Genomic DNA, 22,307 nt, shown 5'->3' on the forward strand with positions numbered 1-22,307 from the left:
TTGCTTAAAAATGTTATATCTAATTCAATGTACTGACTGCACAAAAAATTACTTGCAAAGATCAAACACATTTTTTTTAAAGTGGCTGGGACAAGAAAGTACGTTTTTATTGAAAAACGCCCAGATACGATATAATTGTATACAATGGAAGTTATCCGGTAGCTCATTCTAAATGTTCTGACATGTGGTAGTTCTGTTGTATTCTAGCTGGTACCTAAAATTGTAAGAGTTCGTGCATAAAGATAAACAGACTTACTCAGTAATTTCTATTATTAATAATATGAAAACAAAAATAGCCAGTGTTATCATTTTTCTGTTTTTACAAAGTCGATAATTTAGATTTGCACGATACATTTTAATTTGACTTTCTGAATATTTTCAAGAGATAAATCTTAAAGCCGTCTCGTGATTTTTTTCAGTCTTTTTCTATTCCCACCCCAAACTCAGTCAATGTTGGGTCACTTTTGTTAATTTTTCGGCCAAGTTTTATCAGATGATTTTTAATTCTTTTTTTACATTAACCAGATACATAATTTGTATTAATTGCATGATGTCTCGGATTTAACTGTAACTAATTCAATTAGAAAGTCTGTATAAAAGAAGATTTAACAGAAGTGGGAACACTACTTTTCAAGATTTCCCGCCAAAACGTCAAATAGTAAATTCCGAATGGAAAGGAAGTAACGTAACAATAGATTCGATTCGGCGTACTCGTACTTCCTGTTGTAAACAAACCTTGCACACGACAAAATCTAGTTTCTTCTGTAACAACATGCATAAGTCGGCTCAGATTCTACCATTGTGTCAGCGAGCACTTTCTTCAAAAACGTTTGGAATAAATATAAGGTACAGTTCCTTCAGTCAATCATACAAATTTCGTAAACAATTCAAAGTCGCTTTAAAAAGTTCATTTACCGTCTGGACTTTGACCCGATGAAAAAAAAAGGGGAACTCAATATTTATGTAATCTGATTCAGTAGTTGACAGAATTTCAAAATATATGGCATATATGCTGGTATTGAATTTTGTAATTTTATTGTGATATGAGACAGGTATTACAAAGTCCATACATCATTTTACATGTTCAGTTACTAATGACTATTTTATAAATACATGTATCAGGAAAATAATTATATAACTTTTTATTATGTCAAATATGACTGTGTGTACAGCACAACATTTACCCCTAAGTAAATGCTGGAAAGTTTTAAGATAATTAAATGTAAATGCAATTTTTTGTTCTAGAAAATTAATAAAAATGAACTTTCCAGGATGTTGAGCATCTTTTTCTGCCTGAGTGTCTAAGTACATTTTATATGTTTTACATGTACAGAAAGTGGTAAAATCAAAATTGAAAAAGATATAATGCAAGATTATAAACTGCAAATGTAGGTGAAATCTTGTGATGTTGCACAGCCTGCTAGTAGTCCAAATATTTATGACGTCTTGCATTTCTAGGTAGATATTTGAACTGCTGTGAACAACAGTAGGTGATTTAAAGTGTGTAACTGAGTGGACTTTGGTCAGGTGGAATTCTTTATTTTATATAAATATTCATTATTTTATTAAAGTCTCACTACTTGTATAACTAATATATATTTGTATCTTCTACTTGAAACACCACAGCTTTCCTAAAAAAAAATTCTTGAATGCCTTCAGCTTTAATAGAAAAAGCTACAGACATGACAGAAGTTAGAAAATAGGATGAAATAAAAATATTTGACTGGCTAAAGAAAAGCATCATTATATGTACATTTATACAGCATACCTTGAAATGATTTGTTTTTACAACAAACATGAACATGATGAAACTAAATCAACTCTCCTTTGAAGAAGTATATTGAATTATGCAGATTTATCTGGTTGAACAGTTCAAAAGACCTTTTATATTTGGCCTGGTGAATAAAAATTGCTTTTATAGTTACACAAATTAAATCAATTAAGATACAATTGTAAGTTGATAACATACATGATGTACATGTATATAAGAATAACAACACCATTTATATCAAATACAGATACATTTGTATCTCCTTGATACATGTAATTACAAAGTAACATAAAAGAATAATACAAGTTTTTTTTATAACAGTCCAAGGTTGTCATCACTGATATCCAGATATAGAAGTACAGCAACAGCCACAGTAGAAGACAATGTCACTCCTGCTCAAACAGAAGTTAAGAAGAAAGCAGAAATCAAACCCAAGGTACAGTGTGAAGTCACTCTCAGTCTTATTTCACACAAACATGTATATTCACCTGTACTTTAATTACTATGAGCACTGTCTTTGTCTGTGAATTGCCAAGAGATTAAATGATACTATTACATCAAATTATGTTCACATTGCTAAATGGACATGTCCACATATTTATTATCGTATGATTAGATTTTCTGAGGTATTTCAATAAAATAAGAAGATTCTAAGATGTGGTATGAGTAGCAATGAGATAACTACAATGTTTACAACAGAGTACAAATGACAATGAGCAAAACTCATACCTTTACAAAAGATCCTGACATTACAAAATATAAAGCAATTATAATGAAAATACTACCTCCATGAAAGGCCATATATATGCACATTAGGTTTAAAATTATCTTCTGAACTTTCCAATTGTACTTTTGGACAGTTTGTTTTATATTGGACCTTAAAGGGTTGGAAAGTTTGTTTTATATTGGACCTTAAAGGGTTGGGAAAAAAACTATATTTTATGTCTACAAGTTTGTGACAATGAATTGATTATAACATACATATATGTTTTTTTTCTATTTTAGGAGACCAAATCCTTTGCCATGAACTTATTTCGAGGAAGGGTAATGTCAGATGAAGTTTTCCCATACCCAGAAGGTAATTTTAATTATACTATATGTTGTTTAAAAGACAAAGTGTGTACGAATGTGTTAAATAATTGGAATAACAACAAAAAACCATAAAATCATAACCATGTAATTTGTTACATCAGACATATTATTCCAAATGTTTGACATGTGTATCATGTATATAATTCATAATCAGCAGCTGCAATCTTTTTTTCTATCAAACATATGAACAAGGGGGTCAAATTCCTGGTACTTGTAATCTTTGGATATTGTCATTGTAAAGTTCATGTTCTTGGCTTTGTTATTTTGATAAAAAGAAATTGTCACATAATCTAACCATTGAACTACTTAAGTTTTAAATTTTATATGACCTACTGTTTATTTCAGTTTTAACAAATGAACAAAAAGAAATGCTGCAAGCTTTAATAGATCCTACAGCCAAATTCTTTGAAGTAAGTACCATTACCATAGTACTGAAAGACTCAGCAGACAGTTCAGATGACTTATAAATTGGTTTATGATTTGATAGAATTTTTGTGTGAAATGATACAGTACAGAAACATGTTAGGCTCTTACAAAACTACACATGATTCTCCGAAACGGAGATTAAAATCCTGTTTTAAAAGATTTACTCAGGGTAACATGAAATATTATTAAATACAAATTAACATGTACGTCATCATAGTTTGTTTTCATTTTGTTCATATGCTGATGTGCATTTTTGTAAGTAATTCCTTTAGCATTTACATGTATGTCAAGTAAAAGCGGTTTAACAAATCTTAAGTCTTTTATAAGAAAATGAAAGGTCAGGTGTTAAAATTTCTCTCAGGAATTGAAAGCCCATGATTGACTTTTGCACTATGTAAATTAAAGGTTATACCCTCAGACCTGTGTTGTTGGTATATTTGATCAATTGTCAAGTTTTTGTAGGAACAAAATGATGCATTGAAAAATGATGCATTAGAAAAAGTAGAGGACCATGTTATGGAAGGACTAAAGGCTTTAGGGGCATTTGGTTTACAAGTCCCTGAAGAATTAGGTAAGAAGAAGTTTGTTATCGGGTGCATTAACTTGTGAGGATTTATTAATCTGATAAGGTCAATGGAACTGCTATCTAACATCACTTTAAAAACCAAGCTATATAATGTTTAAGTCAACATATGGTCTTAAACAAATGACACATGTCAAGTTGTCAATCAAACCAAAACTCTAAAATTGTGATATAATTTAACAGAGACTAGTAAAGATCTTCCATTAACAGGAAATTATTTAAAGGTAAATATGAACAATGACAATGAAGGATATCTGCTTTAAAAGGCATGAGACTGCACATTAAGATGGGTCACCTCTTAGTTAGCTTTATCAGTGAAATGAAAAGAGGTACATGTATAAGAAAAATATATTTGGACAGTGAGTAATGGCCTTTTACTATAATACTTTGATAATGACAAATGTTTCATGAAACATTTTTATCTTGTTTCAAATTGTAAAATATCAAATCTATAGAAGAAACAATGTAGAAAAGCTACAAACACAAGGTTTCATTTTCATGAATAAATATGAAAAAGAATTTTTACAATTTATTGAAGCTGGTTTATAATTATAATCATATTTATTTATTATTTTATTTGACAGAAAATGTTTATATAGACATCATAGTACAAAAAATAAGTGCACTGTGATGACTTATTCAGGGATGGAAATTACAACCAAAAGATAAATAGCCAAAAGATATAATTACGATAAAAAGTATGACTTATCAGACTAAGACTAACAAATTATCTCCACTAATCATGCCCAATTTGTGTTGTAGGTGGTGTAGGGTTAAGTAATACACAGTATGCCAGACTGGTAGAAATTGTTGGATCACATGATCTTGGAGTGGGGATTACATTAGGTGCACATCAGGTAAATACTAATGTAAAATCCTTCAAACAGGGAAACCAACGTCCAATCTATATAAAAAACAAGAAACACTTACGAACCACATCAACATACAAAAACTACTGAACATTAGATTCCTCACTTAGGACAGTTGCAAAACAATTGCAGCAGGTTTAAACGATTAAATGGTACCAAACTTTCACCCTTATCTGAAACAATAGTGTAGCATCACATCATAAAATGTTCACACATGTTCCTATTCATGTGAGCTTTTAAAGTTAAATGCCAAATTATCATTTTGACCCTATTTCTCTGAACATAGAAATGGGATCGTGGGAAATAGTACATTCTCAGGTTAAAGTTTTTGATTAACATGGTTAATGTAGTTGTCCATGAAGTTCTGACAGTTTTTATGGTATCATCAAAAGTTTACAAGAAATTGATTCAACATTTTTGTCGAGTACAAAGCATAGTTCTCATCACAAACTTGCATTAATCTCAATTTTATTCATCACAGGGAGGTTGAAAAATTACTCTCTGGACATTAAACATCTCTTCATACACTTATCTTTGATATCCAGAGGAATGCTTATATTCTGAATTCATATTACCAGATGAAAGATTGAAGTAGCCTTTATGTATGTTACTCATGTTACTAATGAAAATATAATGTATTTCCTTTTCAGTCAATTGGATTCAAAGGTATATTATTATTTGGTACCCCTGACCAAAAAGCCCAATATCTGCCAAAGCTTGCAAGTGGAGAAAACATGGCAGCCTATTGTCTGACAGAACCATCCAGCGGATCTGATGCTGCAGTATGTATAATTTCATAGTTTATTAGTTAGTTTTGGGGATTTTTGTTTATCCCACATTATATAAGGGTACGTAGGAATGCCATTTACCATAACATTGTCATTTTTGGCTACTGTTAGATAAAATTGGTTAAAATTTTATTATTATTTGTGAAAATATTCTTATCTTGATTCTTCAGAGGTGTCAAATAATTATTTTTACCGTTACTTTTGGAAATTTGATTTGAATTTTTAGTTATTCATCATGACAGTACCCCAATTATGACCCTCTTATATATAGCAGTTTTATAAATGATAAATGTAGAATATTATTGGTCAGTATACAATGGAACTTTTATACAGATATAATGTTGTGTTCAATTTTTTTTTTTAATTTTTGAGGTATTTGAATATTTGATGACTGCATGTTGTTACTTAAAGCATAACTTCTATATTTATATATTTTGTAGTCAGCTAAATGTAGGGCAGAACTGTCTCCAGATGGAAAACATTTTATATTGAATGGTAGCAAACTCTGGATCAGTAATGGTGGTTTAGCTGAAATTTTCACAGTGTTTGCTCAGGTAAGGAAGGATAAAAGAACTCTAACATACATATATATAGAACACATCTGCGAAATCGCGGGCATATACAGCTTGTGAACTGTTGTAGGATGATTTTTTGTAAAAGATGTTATGTTTGGAGAATTACATAAAAGGTATCTCCCATTTTCCAAAATCCGATATTTGTTTCCTTTCTGTTAAATTCAATTATATTCGTGTTTCTTGCCTAGGACCACAATTATTCTTCTCCTTTGCTTAAATGCTTCTTTTGGTAAAGTCATATCAAATTTTAAAATTTGCACCGTTTCAAACATGAAATAAATGTAACTGCTTATATATAGTCCATTAAAAAAAATATGCTTCTATGACAATCCATCAGTGCTTTTTTAGCTCACCCAAAGGGCCAAGTGAGCTTTTCTCATCACTTGGCGTCCGGCGTCCATCGTCGTTAACTTTTACAAAAATCTTCTCCTCTGAAACTACTGGGCCAAATTTAACCAAACTTGGCCCAAATCATCATTGGGGTATCTAGTTAAAAAAATTTGTGGCGTGACCCGGTCAACCAACCAAGATGGCCGCCACAGCTAAAAATAGAACATAGGGGTAAAATGCAGTTTTTGGCTTATAACTCAAAAACCAAAGCATTTAGAGCAAATCTGACATGGTAAAAATGTTTATCAGGTCAAGATCTATCTGCCCTGAAATTTTCAGATGAATCGGTCAATCAGTTGTTGGGTTGCTGCCCCTGAATTGGTAATTTTGAGGAAATTTTGCTGTTTTTAGTTATTATCTTGAATATTATTATAGATAGAGATAAACTGTGAACAGCAATAATGTTCAGCAAAGTAAGATCTACAAATAAGCTAGCATGACCAAAATGGTCAGTTGACCCGTTTAGGAGTTATTGCCCTTTATAGTCAATTTTTTAACCATTTTTCGTAAATTAAAGTAATCTTTTACAAAAATCGTTTCCTCTGAAACTACTGGGCCAAATTAATCCAAACTTAACCACAATCATCTTTGGGGTACCTAGTTTAAAAAATGTGTGGCGTGACCTGGTCAACCAACCAAGATGGCCGCCACGGCTAAAAATAGAACATAGGGGTAAAATGCAGTTTTTGGCTTTTAACTCAAAAACCAAAGCATTTTGAGGAAATCTGACATGGGATAAAAATGTTTATCAGGTCAAGATCTATCTTCCCTGAAATTTTCAGTTGAATCGGTCAACCCGTTGTTGGGTTGCTGCCCCTGAATTGGTAATTTTGAGGAAATTTTCCTGTTTTTGGTTATTATCTTGAATATTATTATAGATAGAGATAAACTGTAAACATCAATAATGTTCAGCAAAGTTAGATATACAAATAAGTCAACATGACCGAAATAGTCAGTTGACCCCTTTAGGAGTTATTGCCCTTTATAGTCAATTTTTAACAATTTTCATTAATTTGGTAAATTTATGTAAATTTTTACCAAATATAGTTCTCTGTTACTAATGGGCAAAGTTCATTATAGATATAATTGTAAGAAGCAAAATCGTTCAATAAAGTATTAACTTCAAACACATCACCATCACCAAAATACAATTTTGTCATGAATCCATTTGTGTCCTGTGTTTAATATGCACATAGACCAAGGTGAGCGACACAGGCTCTTTAGAGCCTCTAGTTTTTGAGAGCCTTATTCAGTTATTAACATGCCAATGGTAGAACTTGAATCATGTATAAATGACTAATACCGACTAAGGCTATTTGAGGGGTTGTCAATCGGAGGGGTCCTGATCCTGAAATCCCTGGCTTAAAACCATGAAATCCCGAGATGCAGAATTTAAAGAAATTCATATCCCGAAATTGAAAAATATATTCCCGGTTTCCGTAAGGATCAATCCCCAAATCCCGAGCTTAAAAGCACCCGATCCCAAAGCCCTGAACAAAGGTCCTGCCTCCCTCTAATCTCTACCTTACTTTCATTTTTGCCAAATCACTATCTTCCCTTTTAACAATAAATGTGTATGCCCCAATTATGGGCATTATGTTTTCTAGTCTGTGCATCCATGCGTTCGTTTGTTCGGTCGTCTGTCCGTCTCGTCCGTCTGTCCCACTTCAGGTAAAAGTTTTTGGTCGAGTTAGTTTTAGATGAAGTTGATCATGTTTTAATTATTTTAATATATATGCATGTGATAGGACCCCTTTAATAGTAAACAGAATCAGGGACTTTCTATACTAACATAGAAATTCCCTGAGAGAATACAGAGAGTCTCTATATATTAAAGTAGTATAATCGTAGTTTACATGTAGATAAACGCGAAAAATATTTGTCCTCTCTATAATAGCATAATAGTTGTGATTTTTGCGATCTAAACACCATGTTATGGAGAACGCTCTACGATTGGTTGTACTTGTGTCACATGTTTTACTTATTTTAATATAAATGCAACTGGTATGACCCCTTAAATAGTAAACATTTAAAAAAGAAAACAGTATAGACAGAATACAGAGAGTCTCTATATACTAAAGTAGTATAATCATAGTTTACATGTAGATAAACGCGAAAAATAATTGTCCTCTCTAAGGAGGTATAATAGTGGTTCTTGAGATCTAAACACCATATGGAGAACGCTCTGAGTGGCTTATCTTTTTTTTCATTTTTGTTATCTATCATACGATTGGTTGTATTTGTGAATGTTTCAAACCGGAAGTCTTATCTATGACTAAAAGTCAGTTTGATGACGGAATCATATCCGGGCTCCTTTTTTGTCGTTTTTCTCCCAAAATAACTCAATCTGAATAATCATAAGAATGGATGACAAATGCGACTATGCATGTTACCTATAGGACACAGAGGCATGATGATTGATTTATTGTGGAAGGAAGAGAAGCGACACACAAAATGAGGTCTTCTCGTTTAATAGTATAGATGTCATGCATTAATAGTCAGCTAATGTAAAATCACTAAATCTTGCTGTTCAACTTATTTCAAGAGTGAAGATATTTTTTTTTTAAACTATCTATCCAGATATATCCACACTTCTGTTTTGAAACAAAGTTATACTACAGTTTCATTTGGTTTGAAATTATTAAAATTCTCATCACCTCATCTAAAACCATCCCTAGTCCTTTTTTGAAATTGTCCTGTTCAGAACAGATACATTTGAAGTCATTGCAATTCAAACATTAAATTCTTCCAAATTAATTACTATTGTGTTTAGAATCTGTAATGGTAGAACATATGGTGTACATCAGTCAGTTCATCTAGATGTGTGACTAGAAAATGTTATAAAGACTAGTAAAGCTTGATATGTTTTATTTACAGACTCCAGTTAAAGATGAGAAAACAGGAGAAACCAAAGATAAATTGTCTGCTTTTATTGTGGAACGATCATTTGGTGGTGTGTCAAAGTAAGTATTTTTTTTTGGGGGGGGGGGGGGGGGGGGGGGGGGGTAAGGTGGGGATTTAATATATTATTCTATATTTGTCCTATAAGGTGTTACTTGAACTGCCAGGATTCAGAAATAAATTGAATAAATCAAATCAAATAATTTGATCGGTGTAAATTCCAATGCAGGAATGATACCAGCTGACATATACAAAATACAAATACAAAAATAACCCCCAAAAAATAAACAGAGACATATTTTCTAAATAAGAGACACATATTGTTAATATCTTCATTGGGTGGAGATGTTATTCATACTATATTATTAATTCAAGCTATTACAATAAGCTTTAATACTACAACAGTTCTTAACAACATTATGTTTGTTTTAAATGAATGTTGGAATCATGCATATTGGTTATTCCAGCTACACATACAGTACAAATGTCAGTATCATTACTTTTCAAAATGAATCTTAGTTTATCTTGTTCAGACATATTAACAAAAGATTGAACTATATCACCTAAATTAAAAAAGAGTATATTTCTATTAAATTATAACGCTTTACATTAATGAGGCAAGTTGACAAAATCTCTGTTCTAAAGGTGTTCTAGTATATCTACCAACTTCTTTTTTATTTTACTACAAAAACCATTAGACATGTTTAAGTTTTCATTGTATGCTTTCTTTACCATACTCTCACTGTCCATAATAATGATATGAAGCCAGAAATTAATTGTATTTTTAAGTGCTGACAATGAAATTGGGAATAAACCTAATGCAGAAAATACAGCATTATTAATGGCACCTTTATTTACACCCAATAAAAATTTAGCAAACTTGATTTGAATCTTATTTGGACTAAAAAATTTAAAGCTTACATAGTTTGACTCGATGGTAGTATTTTGTTTCACTAAAATATCAGTAGCCCAAACTTCACTGTTATATAATAAAATAGGTTTAACACATGAATTAAAAGCTTTAAATGTGGTAGTAAATTCATCTTTTCAGAAAATAATAATTTTCTAATACAAAATATAGCTTTAATAGCCTTTCTAGATAACTGATCAATTGATGTAGTAAAAGATCCAGATGGTTTAAAAATTATACCTAGATATTTGTATGCATCAGTCAACTCTAGTAATTTTCCATTATAATTAATAGAATCTGTTTTTCAATTATTAGGGCCCCGCCTTTAGGCGGGTCGCCCTATAGTGATCAGTCTGTCCGTCCGTCCGTAACACTTTAACTTTGTGTCCGCTCCATATCTAGAGAACCATTATGATTTCATACTTTATACTTTACATGTTTATTAACCACCACCAGAGGGCATGTCATGATGTATATACAACTTCCTAGGTCAAGGTAAAAAAACTTTGGTTTCAGTTGACAACCCTGTGTCCTGTGGTGAAGATCGTGTCCGCTCTATATCTTGAGAACCGTTATGATTTCAAAGTTTATACTTGACATGTATATGAACCAACACCCGAGGGTGTGTCATAATTTATGTGCAGCTTCCTAGGTCAAAGGTCAAGGTCAAAAACTGGTTTCAGTTGACAACCCCATGTCCTATGGTAAAGATCGTGTCCGCTCTATATCTTGAGAACCGTTATCATTTCAAAGTTTATACTTGACATGTTTATAAACCAACACCAAAGGGTGTGTCATAATTTATTTACAACTTCCTAGGTCAATGGTCAAGGTCAAAAACTTTGATTTCAGTTGACAAACCCATGTCCTATGGTAAAGATACAATTTTTTAATGCACATTATTCACAGCGGGGCCCACAGAGATGGCTCCCATCTCAATGATATCTAGTTTTCCCTGTTTTATTGAATATCATAAAATATTAATAGAAATATGAGTGATATCGATTCAAGTATATATGTCATACAGCCAATGCTAAGTTGATACCATCTGTAATTATGTAATAAAGAAAAAGTCAAATTTCGATAAGAATCTTATTTTGAAAATAAATCGTCATTCTAGTGTTTCTGTGGGTCATAAACTAAAATTTTAATACAGATATGATTATGAAATGGTTCATTATAGAAATTAGAAATGTAAATTTTTTTAAATATAATATTTTCAGTGGTCCTCCAGAGAAGAAAATGGGAATAAAGGCCTCAAACACTGCAGAGGTATACTTTGAAGACTGCCCCATTCCAGTAGAAAATGTATTAGGAGGTAAGCTACTTGTTTCAAAAATTCATCCTATTATAATTATTTGATAATCAAGCATTGTCTTAAAATAAGAAATCTAATTTGAATGTTTAAAACCTGAATTTGAAGAAATTATGTATAAGCATTTCTTTACGAAATATGTTTGAAAGTATCCATGGATAATTAAAACTGTTCAGAAGAAAACATATGGGTAAGAAACCAAAAGTGTCTTGAAAGAATCGGACCACCTGGAAATTCAGTGAACAAGCACATTTTTGCAGTATCTCAAGTAAATTTATACTAGGGTGGGCAACGAGTACCCGAGTACTCGGGTACTCGATCGGAAGGCCTAGTACTCGATTACAGTTTTAGAACTCGGACACTCGTTTGCCTGTTATACATCTTGAGATATTTCTCTTCACATTTTCACTCACTTTAGTTCCATTGAAAAATCCCCTTTTAATACTAAATAAAATCAGTTAATAACCAAAAAAAAAGTTTATCCTGATGCTACTATTTTTTATAGTAGTACCAGCAACGTCCCTTCCATCCGAGGGAAGTTTTCATTTGCACTACTTGTAACAAAAAATAGAAAGTCAAACAGTCTATCGTCTGAAATTGTTGACCAGATCATATTTCTAAACAAGAATAAAATCAAAGTGACCTGCGGTGAACCCTACGCAACTGATTAGAGACATTTTTAACGGTGTTTGGACACGAGCAACACCTTCATGGATTAAAAATTAACTCTTCACAAGCCGTAAAAACTTACCTTTGTTTGTTAATCAAGACTTCTATGTAAACGTGATTGGTATGATATGTACATCTATACTATTAAACGAGAAGACCTCATTTTGTGTGTCGCTTCTCTTCCTTCCAAGATAAAATAATCATCATGCCTCTGTGTTCTATGGGTAACATGAATAGTCGCATTTGTCATCCATTCTTATAATTATTCAGATTGAGTTATTTTTGGAGAAAAACGACAACAAAGGAGTCCGGATATTAATTCCGTCATCAGACGAACTTTAAGTCAGATAAGACTTCCGGTTTGAAAAATGCACAAGTACAACCAATCGTAATTATGATAGATAACACAAAAGAAAAACAAATAAGCCAATCAGAGCGTTCTCCATATCATGGTGTTTAGATCACAAAAACCACAACTATTATACCTCTTTAGAGAGGACAATTATTTTTCGCGTTTATCTACATGCAAACTACATTATACTACTTTAATATATAGAGACTCTGTGTATTCTGTCTACTGTTTTCTTTGAAATGTTTACTATTTAAGGGGTCATACCAGTTGCATATGTATTTAAATAAGTAAAACATGTGGAAACAAGAATATGTCCATAGTACACGGATGCCACATGGGCACTACATTTACTAAGTTTCGAGTTGATTGGACTAAATCTTCATCAAAAACTACCTCGACCAAAAACATTAACCTGAAGCGGGACAGACGGACGGACGGACGAAGAACGAACGCCGGATTCACAGACTAGAAAACATAATGCCCATAGATGGGACATAAAATGTATTCTTGAAAGTAAAAGTAGTGATTTGGCAAAAATGAAAGTAGGGTAGAGATTAGAGGGAGGCAGGCCCTTTTTCGGGACGTCGGGATCGGGTGTTTTTAAGCTCAGGATTTGGTGATTGATCCTTACGGGATCCGGGAATATATTTTTCGATTTCAGGATATGAATGTCTTTAAATTCTGCATTTCGGGATTTCATGTTTTTAAGCCCGGGATTTCGGGATCAGGACCCCTCCGACTACCCCTCAAATTAGCATTAGTCGGTCTTAGTCATTTATACAAGATTCATATCCTACCATTGGCATGCTACTAAGGCTTTCAAAAGATAAAGCACTGATGGATTGTCCTAGAAGCATATTTTTATTCGACTAATAATGGTCTATATATAAACAGATACATTTATTTCATGTTTGAAGCGGTGCAAATTTTTAATTTAATTTGACTTTTACCAAAAGATGCATTGCAGCAAAGGAGAAGAATAATTGTGGTCTGAGGCCAAAAACACAAAAATAATTGAATTTAACACGGAAAGGAAACAAATATCGGTCTTTGGAAAAAGGGAGATGGCTTTTTATACCTTTTATGAAATTCTCCATACATAATATCTTTTACAAAAAGTCATCCTACAACAGCTCACAAGCTGTATATGCCCGCGATTTCGCGGGTGTGTTCTAGTTTGAATTAATTTAATTACTCTGTATTTGAAAATTAACTATTTATATTGTTTAATTTTTACAATTTGAAGATAGGAGAAAATACGAGAGCGACATTCAAACACACAAGTCGAAAATAAACGGACAACCTTATGGATAAAAAAAATAAAAAAATATGACAAACGAGATAGTGCAAAACAACAAAACACAGAAAAAGATAAGACTGAGCAACACGAAAAAGCACAAGTAATTTGAAGTCCAATATTGTTTTTGACAAATTAATGGACAAGTCGTATTATGAAAAATACCAACTCATCAGGAACAGATGATACATAAATTATGTACTTTGTCGGACTTTATATGCAAATATTTTTGAGTTTATTGGAATAAGTTCATGAACAGGTACACACACAATAATTGCTATTATGATAGGTTATTTATAGAAACAGCGGTCGGTAATTCATTGTTAAATTGACACAACAAACAGAGGATAAAGATGTGCTTTTAGTACGGTTGTCTTTCGTTCATATGTATATGAAAGGTAATGACAAAAACACTGCATCCCGCCTGAAATCTAAACTTTTCAATAGACGTATAAGATTCATCCGAGTAATCGCGAGTACTCGAGTATCATGACCGAGTATCCGAGTATTAAATTTCAGATCTTTTGACATCCCTAATTTATACAGAAGCATATATTTGTTATATCTTATCTCATCTTATATGACAACCAGGCTTTGTACAAGTGGATACATACTAATACTTATTCTGATCCAGTCTGCAGAATTTTGACTGCTCAAATGCATAGATATAATAAAGACTCAATTACTTACTTATGTTTAAAACACTCACGAATGCAGAGATTGACTTTACTCATGATTCAATGTCATACTACAAGAACAAATTTTAATGTCTAAATCAAAGGATAGGTTCAATGATAGATGTGCTATTCAAACCTAATATTTTTTTCAATTACATGTATTAGAAATAAGATAATGAATTTCAAAATGTACAAGTCTTGTTTACTTTTGTACTTTGTAGAGGTTGGAGGTGGTTTTAAGGTAGCTATGAATGTTCTCAATAATGGTAGATTTGGTATGGCAGCTGCTCTCTCAGGGACAATGAACTATTGTATTCAGAAGGCTGTAAGTATTTTGTCAAACTTGGATAAGATAGATTTGTATGAGAATGTTTTTGTGTTAGATGAGATATGAAAGGGTTGCTTTATTTCCTATTTTTTAACAGTCTAGCAAATTCTGTTATAAATATTATAATGTTGATTTCACCCTAACCATTATTGATAGAAGCATTGTTTTATGTTTTGTCTCAAAAAATGTTTTAAGTTCCATGTATTAAGTATTGACTGTGAATTGACAACATCTACATATACAAATCTAAGTAGCTTATTATTTAATTTAAAGGTGTTTTGGGGTTACTAAGTGTGGAAATGATATTACAGGGGAAATATACAGATAAAACAATCTGGAAACTATATTGAAATGTATAGAAAAAGAATTTAACACAACAAATGCTATAATTTATAAGATAATTATGGATTGTTTGTTTGTTTCAGATTGAGCATGCATCACAGAGAACCCAGTTTAAGAAGAAATTATCAGACTTTGGTTCTATACAAGAGAAGATTGCTAGAATGGTTATGGTTCAATATGTCACTGAGGTATAAATAGGTTTATATGTATTTTTATATATATTTAGTTATGGCAGGTTATTTACATATAATACTATAAATTTTAGTGCACCAACTTACATCGTTGACTGAATACTTTTATCAAATCTTGTTCACAATTTACGTTTTTTTTTAACTTTTGTTGTTATCGAACCTGAGAAAAATTATTTTGCAAAAGCAGCATAACATAGCGATCCTAGATTCCTCCGTCAGCTGCATCAACATTTAGGTTCAGTCTGTGGTTAAAAAAATCAATAACTTAACAAATCTACATTGATGAAATTTGGGCAGAAGCTTGCCAAAATACAGTATCCAGAGGTATATTTTGAAAATATTTATTTCAACTTTTTTCGTATTTTACTAATAAAGGGAGTTTTTAAATCCCATTATGCTTATTGACAATGCCAGCAGAACACTTATATTATAGTAATAAAGGAAAAACAATACCTTCTAAAGATTTTACTTGTTGCAGTATAAATCATAATCTAGATTTTAAACAATTTCAAAATTGTAGTGTAGGGTATTCTTCATACTTAACTGCATATTTTGTAACTTTTTTCTGTAGTCCATGGCCTATATGTTGTCAGCTAATATGGATCAAGGAGCAACAGAATTCCAGATTGAGGCTGCTATCAGTAAAGTGTATGCTTCTGTAAGTACAGCCTTAATGTACCAATTAATCATCTATATCTTGTTGATCAGTATTTTCCAAAAAACTCATTTAAACATGTTTGTTCAAAAAGGGTATACATTCATCTGTCATAATTACAACAGAAAAAAACGGGAATTTTTCAGATAACTGGAAAAAGCCTTCCCTCATTTATTTTCTGTTTATAGATTACTTATATCTTCTTCCACTAGAAATCAGAGCTACATGGAATTTGGTATCAGACTTAAAGTGAACATTGTAAACAGTATGATGTATTTAAACATTACTCATCAATTTTCTGTGTGCAAAATACTAATATGATTTCACTTAAAATGGCCATTATTTAAATTTTTACCACAAGAGGGCATTTTTCAAGCAGTTTAATTATGTATTCCATTCTTTATTTTGAACAGGAAGCAGCCTGGTTTTGTGCAGATGAAGCTGTACAGATCCTTGGTGGAATGGGTTACATGAGGGTAAAACATCTTAATTTTATATACACAAATATTCGCTACAAAATATACCTACAAAACTATAACAGATTTTTTAAATTGCAAATTATACATCCTCATCACCACCTCTGTGATGCTCTGCCCTAGCTGAGTTAATTCTGTATTAAACACAATCTTTGAATGTTCAAGAATTCCACTTTCTGTCAACAAATTAATAATATTGAAGAAGAAAAAAAGTGAAAAAGTGCACTGACAAACTACATGTCAATTAGATTATAGATTTTAGGCTATGTTTGTACTTGAAGATTAGTTACTACTATGGTCTTGGAAGTATGAAGCCAATAAGGAACAGTACAGATTACTTCTTTTGTATAGTCTTCACTGAACATGATAATCTAAATATCAATATAGGAGGTCACGGTCAATTGTTAATAATAGTTTTGTTTTGCTTTGCAGAATTCTATTTAAATTTTAATTCAAACTCATATTTTTGAAAATCAAATCATGTTATCTTAATCTGAAGAAATTAAGCTTAACTTTTTTTATTTAGGATTGTGGATTAGAGAGAGTAATGAGAGATTTGAGGATTTTTAGAATCTTTGAAGGAACCAATGAAATTCTTCGATTGCTTGTGGCTTTAACAGGCATGAATGTTAGTATCACAAAATTTTCATACTTTCTAATCATTATAAAAACTAAAGTGGTGTTTGATAGAGTCTTCTGTTAAAAATGTGGTTAATCCATGTGTACTTTGGAAACAGGTTTAATTTAAAGTACAGCAAATGAAAATCAATCAATACACCAAGGAAGCCTTTATTTATAGTTATTGATACTGTTGAATGAGGAAAGTAAAAGAATGTTTAATTAAAATTAAAAGGAAATGATAACTTTTGCATTGCATAATATAAAACACAAATGAATTTACGAAATTTTAAGTTTATCATATCATAATTATGCTGGCTCTCAGAATTACTAACTGTACTAGATTTATATGAAAGAATTATTTTTACTATATCCATTCTGGTTCTGACAAACTTTTATTATTTTAGCATGCTGGAGAACATTTACGACAACTACAGAAAGCTTTAGAAAATCCTTTGTCAAATGTTGGGACTTTGTTTGGTGCTGCTGGAACCAGGGCTAAAAGGTAGGGAACGTAATAGTTATCAGGAGAGTCAATATTCCAGAAACACTATTAGGAAAAAAGTGAAGTGCTATTATGATATTTATCCTACCAAAAAATTGCACACTTTCATGATATTAAGATCTATTGCAATGTTTGTATTATTGAGAAGGAGTTTAATAGATGTTTCTTTTTTCCTAGGTTCTGAAGTAATATAGTAGTTTGGAATACAATTTTCTGAGGTTTTTTTTTGAAACAATAAAAATCAGGAAAGGCTTCAGGACTATAAAATTGGTTTGACATTCAATGAAATTTGGTTTCAAGGCAACCATAACACTTCAGTTCTCATATTCTTGCTGTGATTGCTTCATTAAAGCCTAAATACATAGACAATGAACAGTCATCAATTAATCATTCTGGAACTAACTCAGATTTACATATCGCAATAAAATTGAGCTGACTGCTAATTGGTCACCTCTCCCACAAGCACCAATCCAAATCTTGATTCATGAAGACTTTTTAGTGTATTAGGAATTCGGGCAATTGCAGGTAGAATAGATGGAATACAGGTAGGGATTGAATTATTCAGGTTGGTTTCAAGTAGTGTTTGGGCAGTTTTCACTGTAGTAAGCTTTAACTATAATAAGATCTAATTATCTTTTTCAGAATGGCTGGTATGAGTACAGGTCTTTCATTAACACAGTATGTCCATAAAGATCTCACAGCATCAGCTGATCAGGTACTACACATTATATAGTGGCTTATAATTAACATCTGAAAATAATGTGGTATTGTAAAGGTTGTCACAAGAGAACAATCAAGCACACACAAAAACTGAAAAGTACAGCTGAATACTTTTAACTATTATAAAGGTCATAGTATGGTTAATTTATAACTGGAATACAGCAAGGGAATTTTAACCTGTGAAGTAACAACAAAAGAAAGTGATTAAATTTTCAATTAAATACCTCAGATAGAAGACCAATATACATAACTACACACAATGTATTAGATAATGGCTTAGATCAATTGCTATAGTATATAGTGAAGGAGTTAGCATTGTAAACCTGTACAATGTATTCAGTGTCATTAAAAACTCCCTGTTTGTTTCTCTGTGACATTAAAGCTAGAATAAGAACAGCAGTAATAAAATATATTTAAATTACTTTTTACAAATTTAATGTTCATTAATTTACATGTATTTTGCTTTTCTTTTACAGACTGCTAAAGCCATAGAAAGTTTTGGGTTTACAGTTGAAGACCTACTAACGAAATACAAGAAGAACATTATTAGTATGATTGAAATAGATATAATTTGATTTTGGATGTAACGCGTCTTCTGATTGGCTGACATTGTTTTGTTAATGAGCCCATAGACTAAATTTTGTCATGTGACCGTGACGTCATCAACGTTTTTTTATGATTTACACCGGTTTAAAATCGAATTTAGAATTAAATTATAAGAAAAGACTAATATTTTTTCTGTCTATTTAAAATAACATAAAAATTGTGGTGTCCACCTTTAAAATAACCCGCTAAGTGTGCACCACATTTTTTATATTATTTCTTCATAGACAGAAAAAATATGAGTCATTCCTTAAATAAACAATGTATTTGTCCATAAGTTATTTGCAAGTTAAAATGAAGTTAAATAGCTTAGCAGTAACACTTTGATAAATTATCATATGTATGATAGTAACATCAGAAATTTTTTTGTAGAACTGTAATTATGTAAATTTGTGGGATAAAAGTTTGAAGACAGGGTTCAAGTTTTAAACCAGGTTCCTTAATAAGTGAGATGTAATAATTCTATGAATAATAAGAAATTCCAGAAATCATATGCCAGTAGCAATAGAAACACATTGTTTATAGACCATAACTGCTTTCATATGGGGGAAGCATTGTACAAGCTTGCTAGATAGATAATTCTGCAATTACACTGGCTGATATTTTTCTACAAGGAGTACTTTAAAAAAGTTAAATGTTTGTAAATCTTTACTGTTAACTTATAAGATAATTTATCAGTATGCTATGAATAATTAAGGTGATATCTCAGAAAGTCCTGCAATTGTTATAACATGTCATATAGGTGTAGTATATAAGATTACATATGAGAAAGATTGTGTTCATAAAGAAGAAAATTAGTCTCTTCAATTTTATTATTTGCTCTTTCAATTAGTATACGCACAGGAATTATTTTTTTCCTAATGATAATTTTTAGCCAGAAATGGGGTTAGTCTTATATTATGAAGAAGAAAAAATTATTTTATTGTGGTGATATCCTAATGTATTTCATAAAATAAATGGATACATTTTATCCAGAATTCAGTAAAAGATTTGTATCAAGACTCTAATAAAGTAAAGAAGCATTCATTCATTTAGTATCTCCCAATATTTATGAAAGTCTTTTAAGTCTAATGAAACTTATTTATTTTTCAGATGAACAATACATATTGAACCGAGTATCTGATTCCGCTATCGATATCTATGCCATGGTTTGTGTCTTGTCCAGAGCATCCAGATCACTGTCCAATGGTTTAGAATCCGCCAAGCATGAAAGTACTATTTGTCAGGTCTTTTGTGATGAGGTAAGATAAGCATCACAGATGGGTGAATGAGTTTATTTAAGGAAATCTTCATTAAAGGGCTTAATTATGACCCTAGTTCCAGAAGCAGAGGATATTTTACCTTAAAAATTTATAGTGTTCTTATCTTGCATGTTTATTATAATATATTATTAATAACATAAAACTTCTATGTGTGTTGTGATTACCATGAGTTTCAATTTAAAAAAAATAGATGGATTTAAAGGGAGGAATTGTAAGAATATATCACCTTGAACTCTTATTGCTCGTAACAGTTACTCTTAGAAAATAAAACTAATATTAAAAGTGAACAGAAGACACTCCTTTTCGACTGTTTCCTGATGATAGCTACAAATTTTTAATGGTTTTTTTTTTGGAAAATATACAAAACATTACCAGATAACATATTTATTTTCCCAATTTTTCTAACTGAACAAATAAAATATTGTGTTTTGTTGTCATTTTGAATACCATAAACAAACCAAGAGTGATAATTTTATTTAAATCATTTATTTCTTGAAAATGCATGTCAGACTGAATAACGTAACATAATTAAAAGAGCTAAAATATCATTCTTATTGCAGGCTTCACAGAAAATTGAGAAGAATTTAAAACTTACACATTCTGCTGGATCATTGAAGAACTATAAACAATTAGCTCAGATTTCTTCAGATGTTATGGAAAACAATGGCACTATACAGGAACATCCTCTAGGATTTTAATGTAGAAATAGCTAGGATTTCAATTAACAAACAACCAACAGGCATTAAAAACATCTTAAATATTTGTTAGCAAAACACAGTTTTCGAAAAAGTGTGGTCAGATTGATGTATACTTTTCTTCATCAATTGTTTATGTTTGAATAATTTTTTAAATTAGAAAATTAAGATTAACTGAACATTTCTTCATTCTTATGTATATTAAAATTGAATAAAATTGAATAAATATATACAAAATTTTAAAAGATCAAAAGTTGTCCAACAAAAAATAGTTATAAGGTATGTACTTACTAGAATTGGATCATTAAACAGATTTTATCATATAAATGAAATCGTGAGAGAATGTGATTATTTCTCTTATAACTATGACACATTTTTGAGATTTGATTCCAGTATAATGTTTATGTAATATATTTATGTACCTGTGTCTTTCAAAAGGACATTTTTTATGTGTTTTTACAGAACTTTTGTATAATGTGTTGAAGTTCTTTTAAAACTTGCCACAAGTTATTGGTAGTAATTTTCTGAAATCATTATTTCATCTTTTAACATTTTCACTTTTTTTAGTCTTCATTATTATTGAAAATGACACAGTTAAGCAATATCGAACAAGCACTATGAATTCATGATTGTCACACAAAATGTAACTTCCTAAATTGTAGGAATCCTTGTTTGAAAGTATGCTGTTTTACATTCTGCGGCAGAACAAAGCAATGTTTAATAGTAAAAAGAAAACTGTCTAACTTTTATATACAAACATTACAATATTTATATATGAATTAAATCCAAGTATGGTGAAAGAAAAAGACCATTAATAATTTATATTTTTATAATGAACCAAATATCTTCAGATAAACATGGATTAAAAACTGCTAATGGTTTAATCATAGCTCCAGATCTACTGCCCTACAATGGAAATAACCTGCTTCAAAAGATATATTTAGAGTAAATTCATGATTCCGTAAATGATTTTCTTTTGAAACCGCTATACATCAAGTTATATTGCAGCTTACAATTTCTGTGTTTAAGTTTGCTTAAAAAACAACCCAAGATATTTCTTTGTTTGCTGATTAGAAATGTATAAACATGTGAATCTCAGCTTGTAAATAGATAAAATATGAAAAAAATACTGCATTGATTTTTTTTGTCTGTAAATGTAGTTATTAAGCAATGCCTATCAATGCACGTGTAAATACAATTATTTAAAGATTGGGATGATGGTTTACTTTTTAGTGTGTTTAAATGTGATAAATATGAAATATGTAACTGATTCACTAACGTTTGTAATTAGTATTAT

The 22,307-nt window shown here is 31.0% G+C and overlaps 1 protein-coding gene across 1 annotated transcript; it reads left to right on the forward strand.

The window, feature by feature from the left end:
* The first annotated feature begins 687 nt into the window (after positions 1-687).
* On the forward strand, positions 688-21,247 carry LOC143067460 (very long-chain specific acyl-CoA dehydrogenase, mitochondrial-like). Its single transcript, XM_076240750.1, has 20 exons — positions 688-846; positions 2,093-2,207; positions 2,777-2,849; positions 3,209-3,273; positions 3,752-3,860; positions 4,635-4,729; positions 5,392-5,523; positions 5,970-6,083; positions 9,372-9,457; positions 11,529-11,623; positions 14,837-14,940; positions 15,369-15,473; positions 16,048-16,134; positions 16,545-16,607; positions 17,134-17,235; positions 17,633-17,730; positions 18,373-18,445; positions 18,927-18,999; positions 20,146-20,294; positions 20,876-21,247. Exons 1-20 carry the CDS (start codon positions 773-775, stop codon positions 21,011-21,013), a joined length of 1,950 nt encoding a protein of 649 aa, XP_076096865.1. The 5' UTR covers positions 688-772; the 3' UTR covers positions 21,014-21,247.
* Positions 21,248-22,307: the final 1,060 nt, after the last annotated feature.

Source organism: Mytilus galloprovincialis, chromosome 3 (genome assembly GCF_965363235.1).
Source record: "Mytilus galloprovincialis chromosome 3, xbMytGall1.hap1.1, whole genome shotgun sequence".
Taxonomy (NCBI): domain Eukaryota; kingdom Metazoa; phylum Mollusca; class Bivalvia; order Mytilida; family Mytilidae; genus Mytilus; species Mytilus galloprovincialis.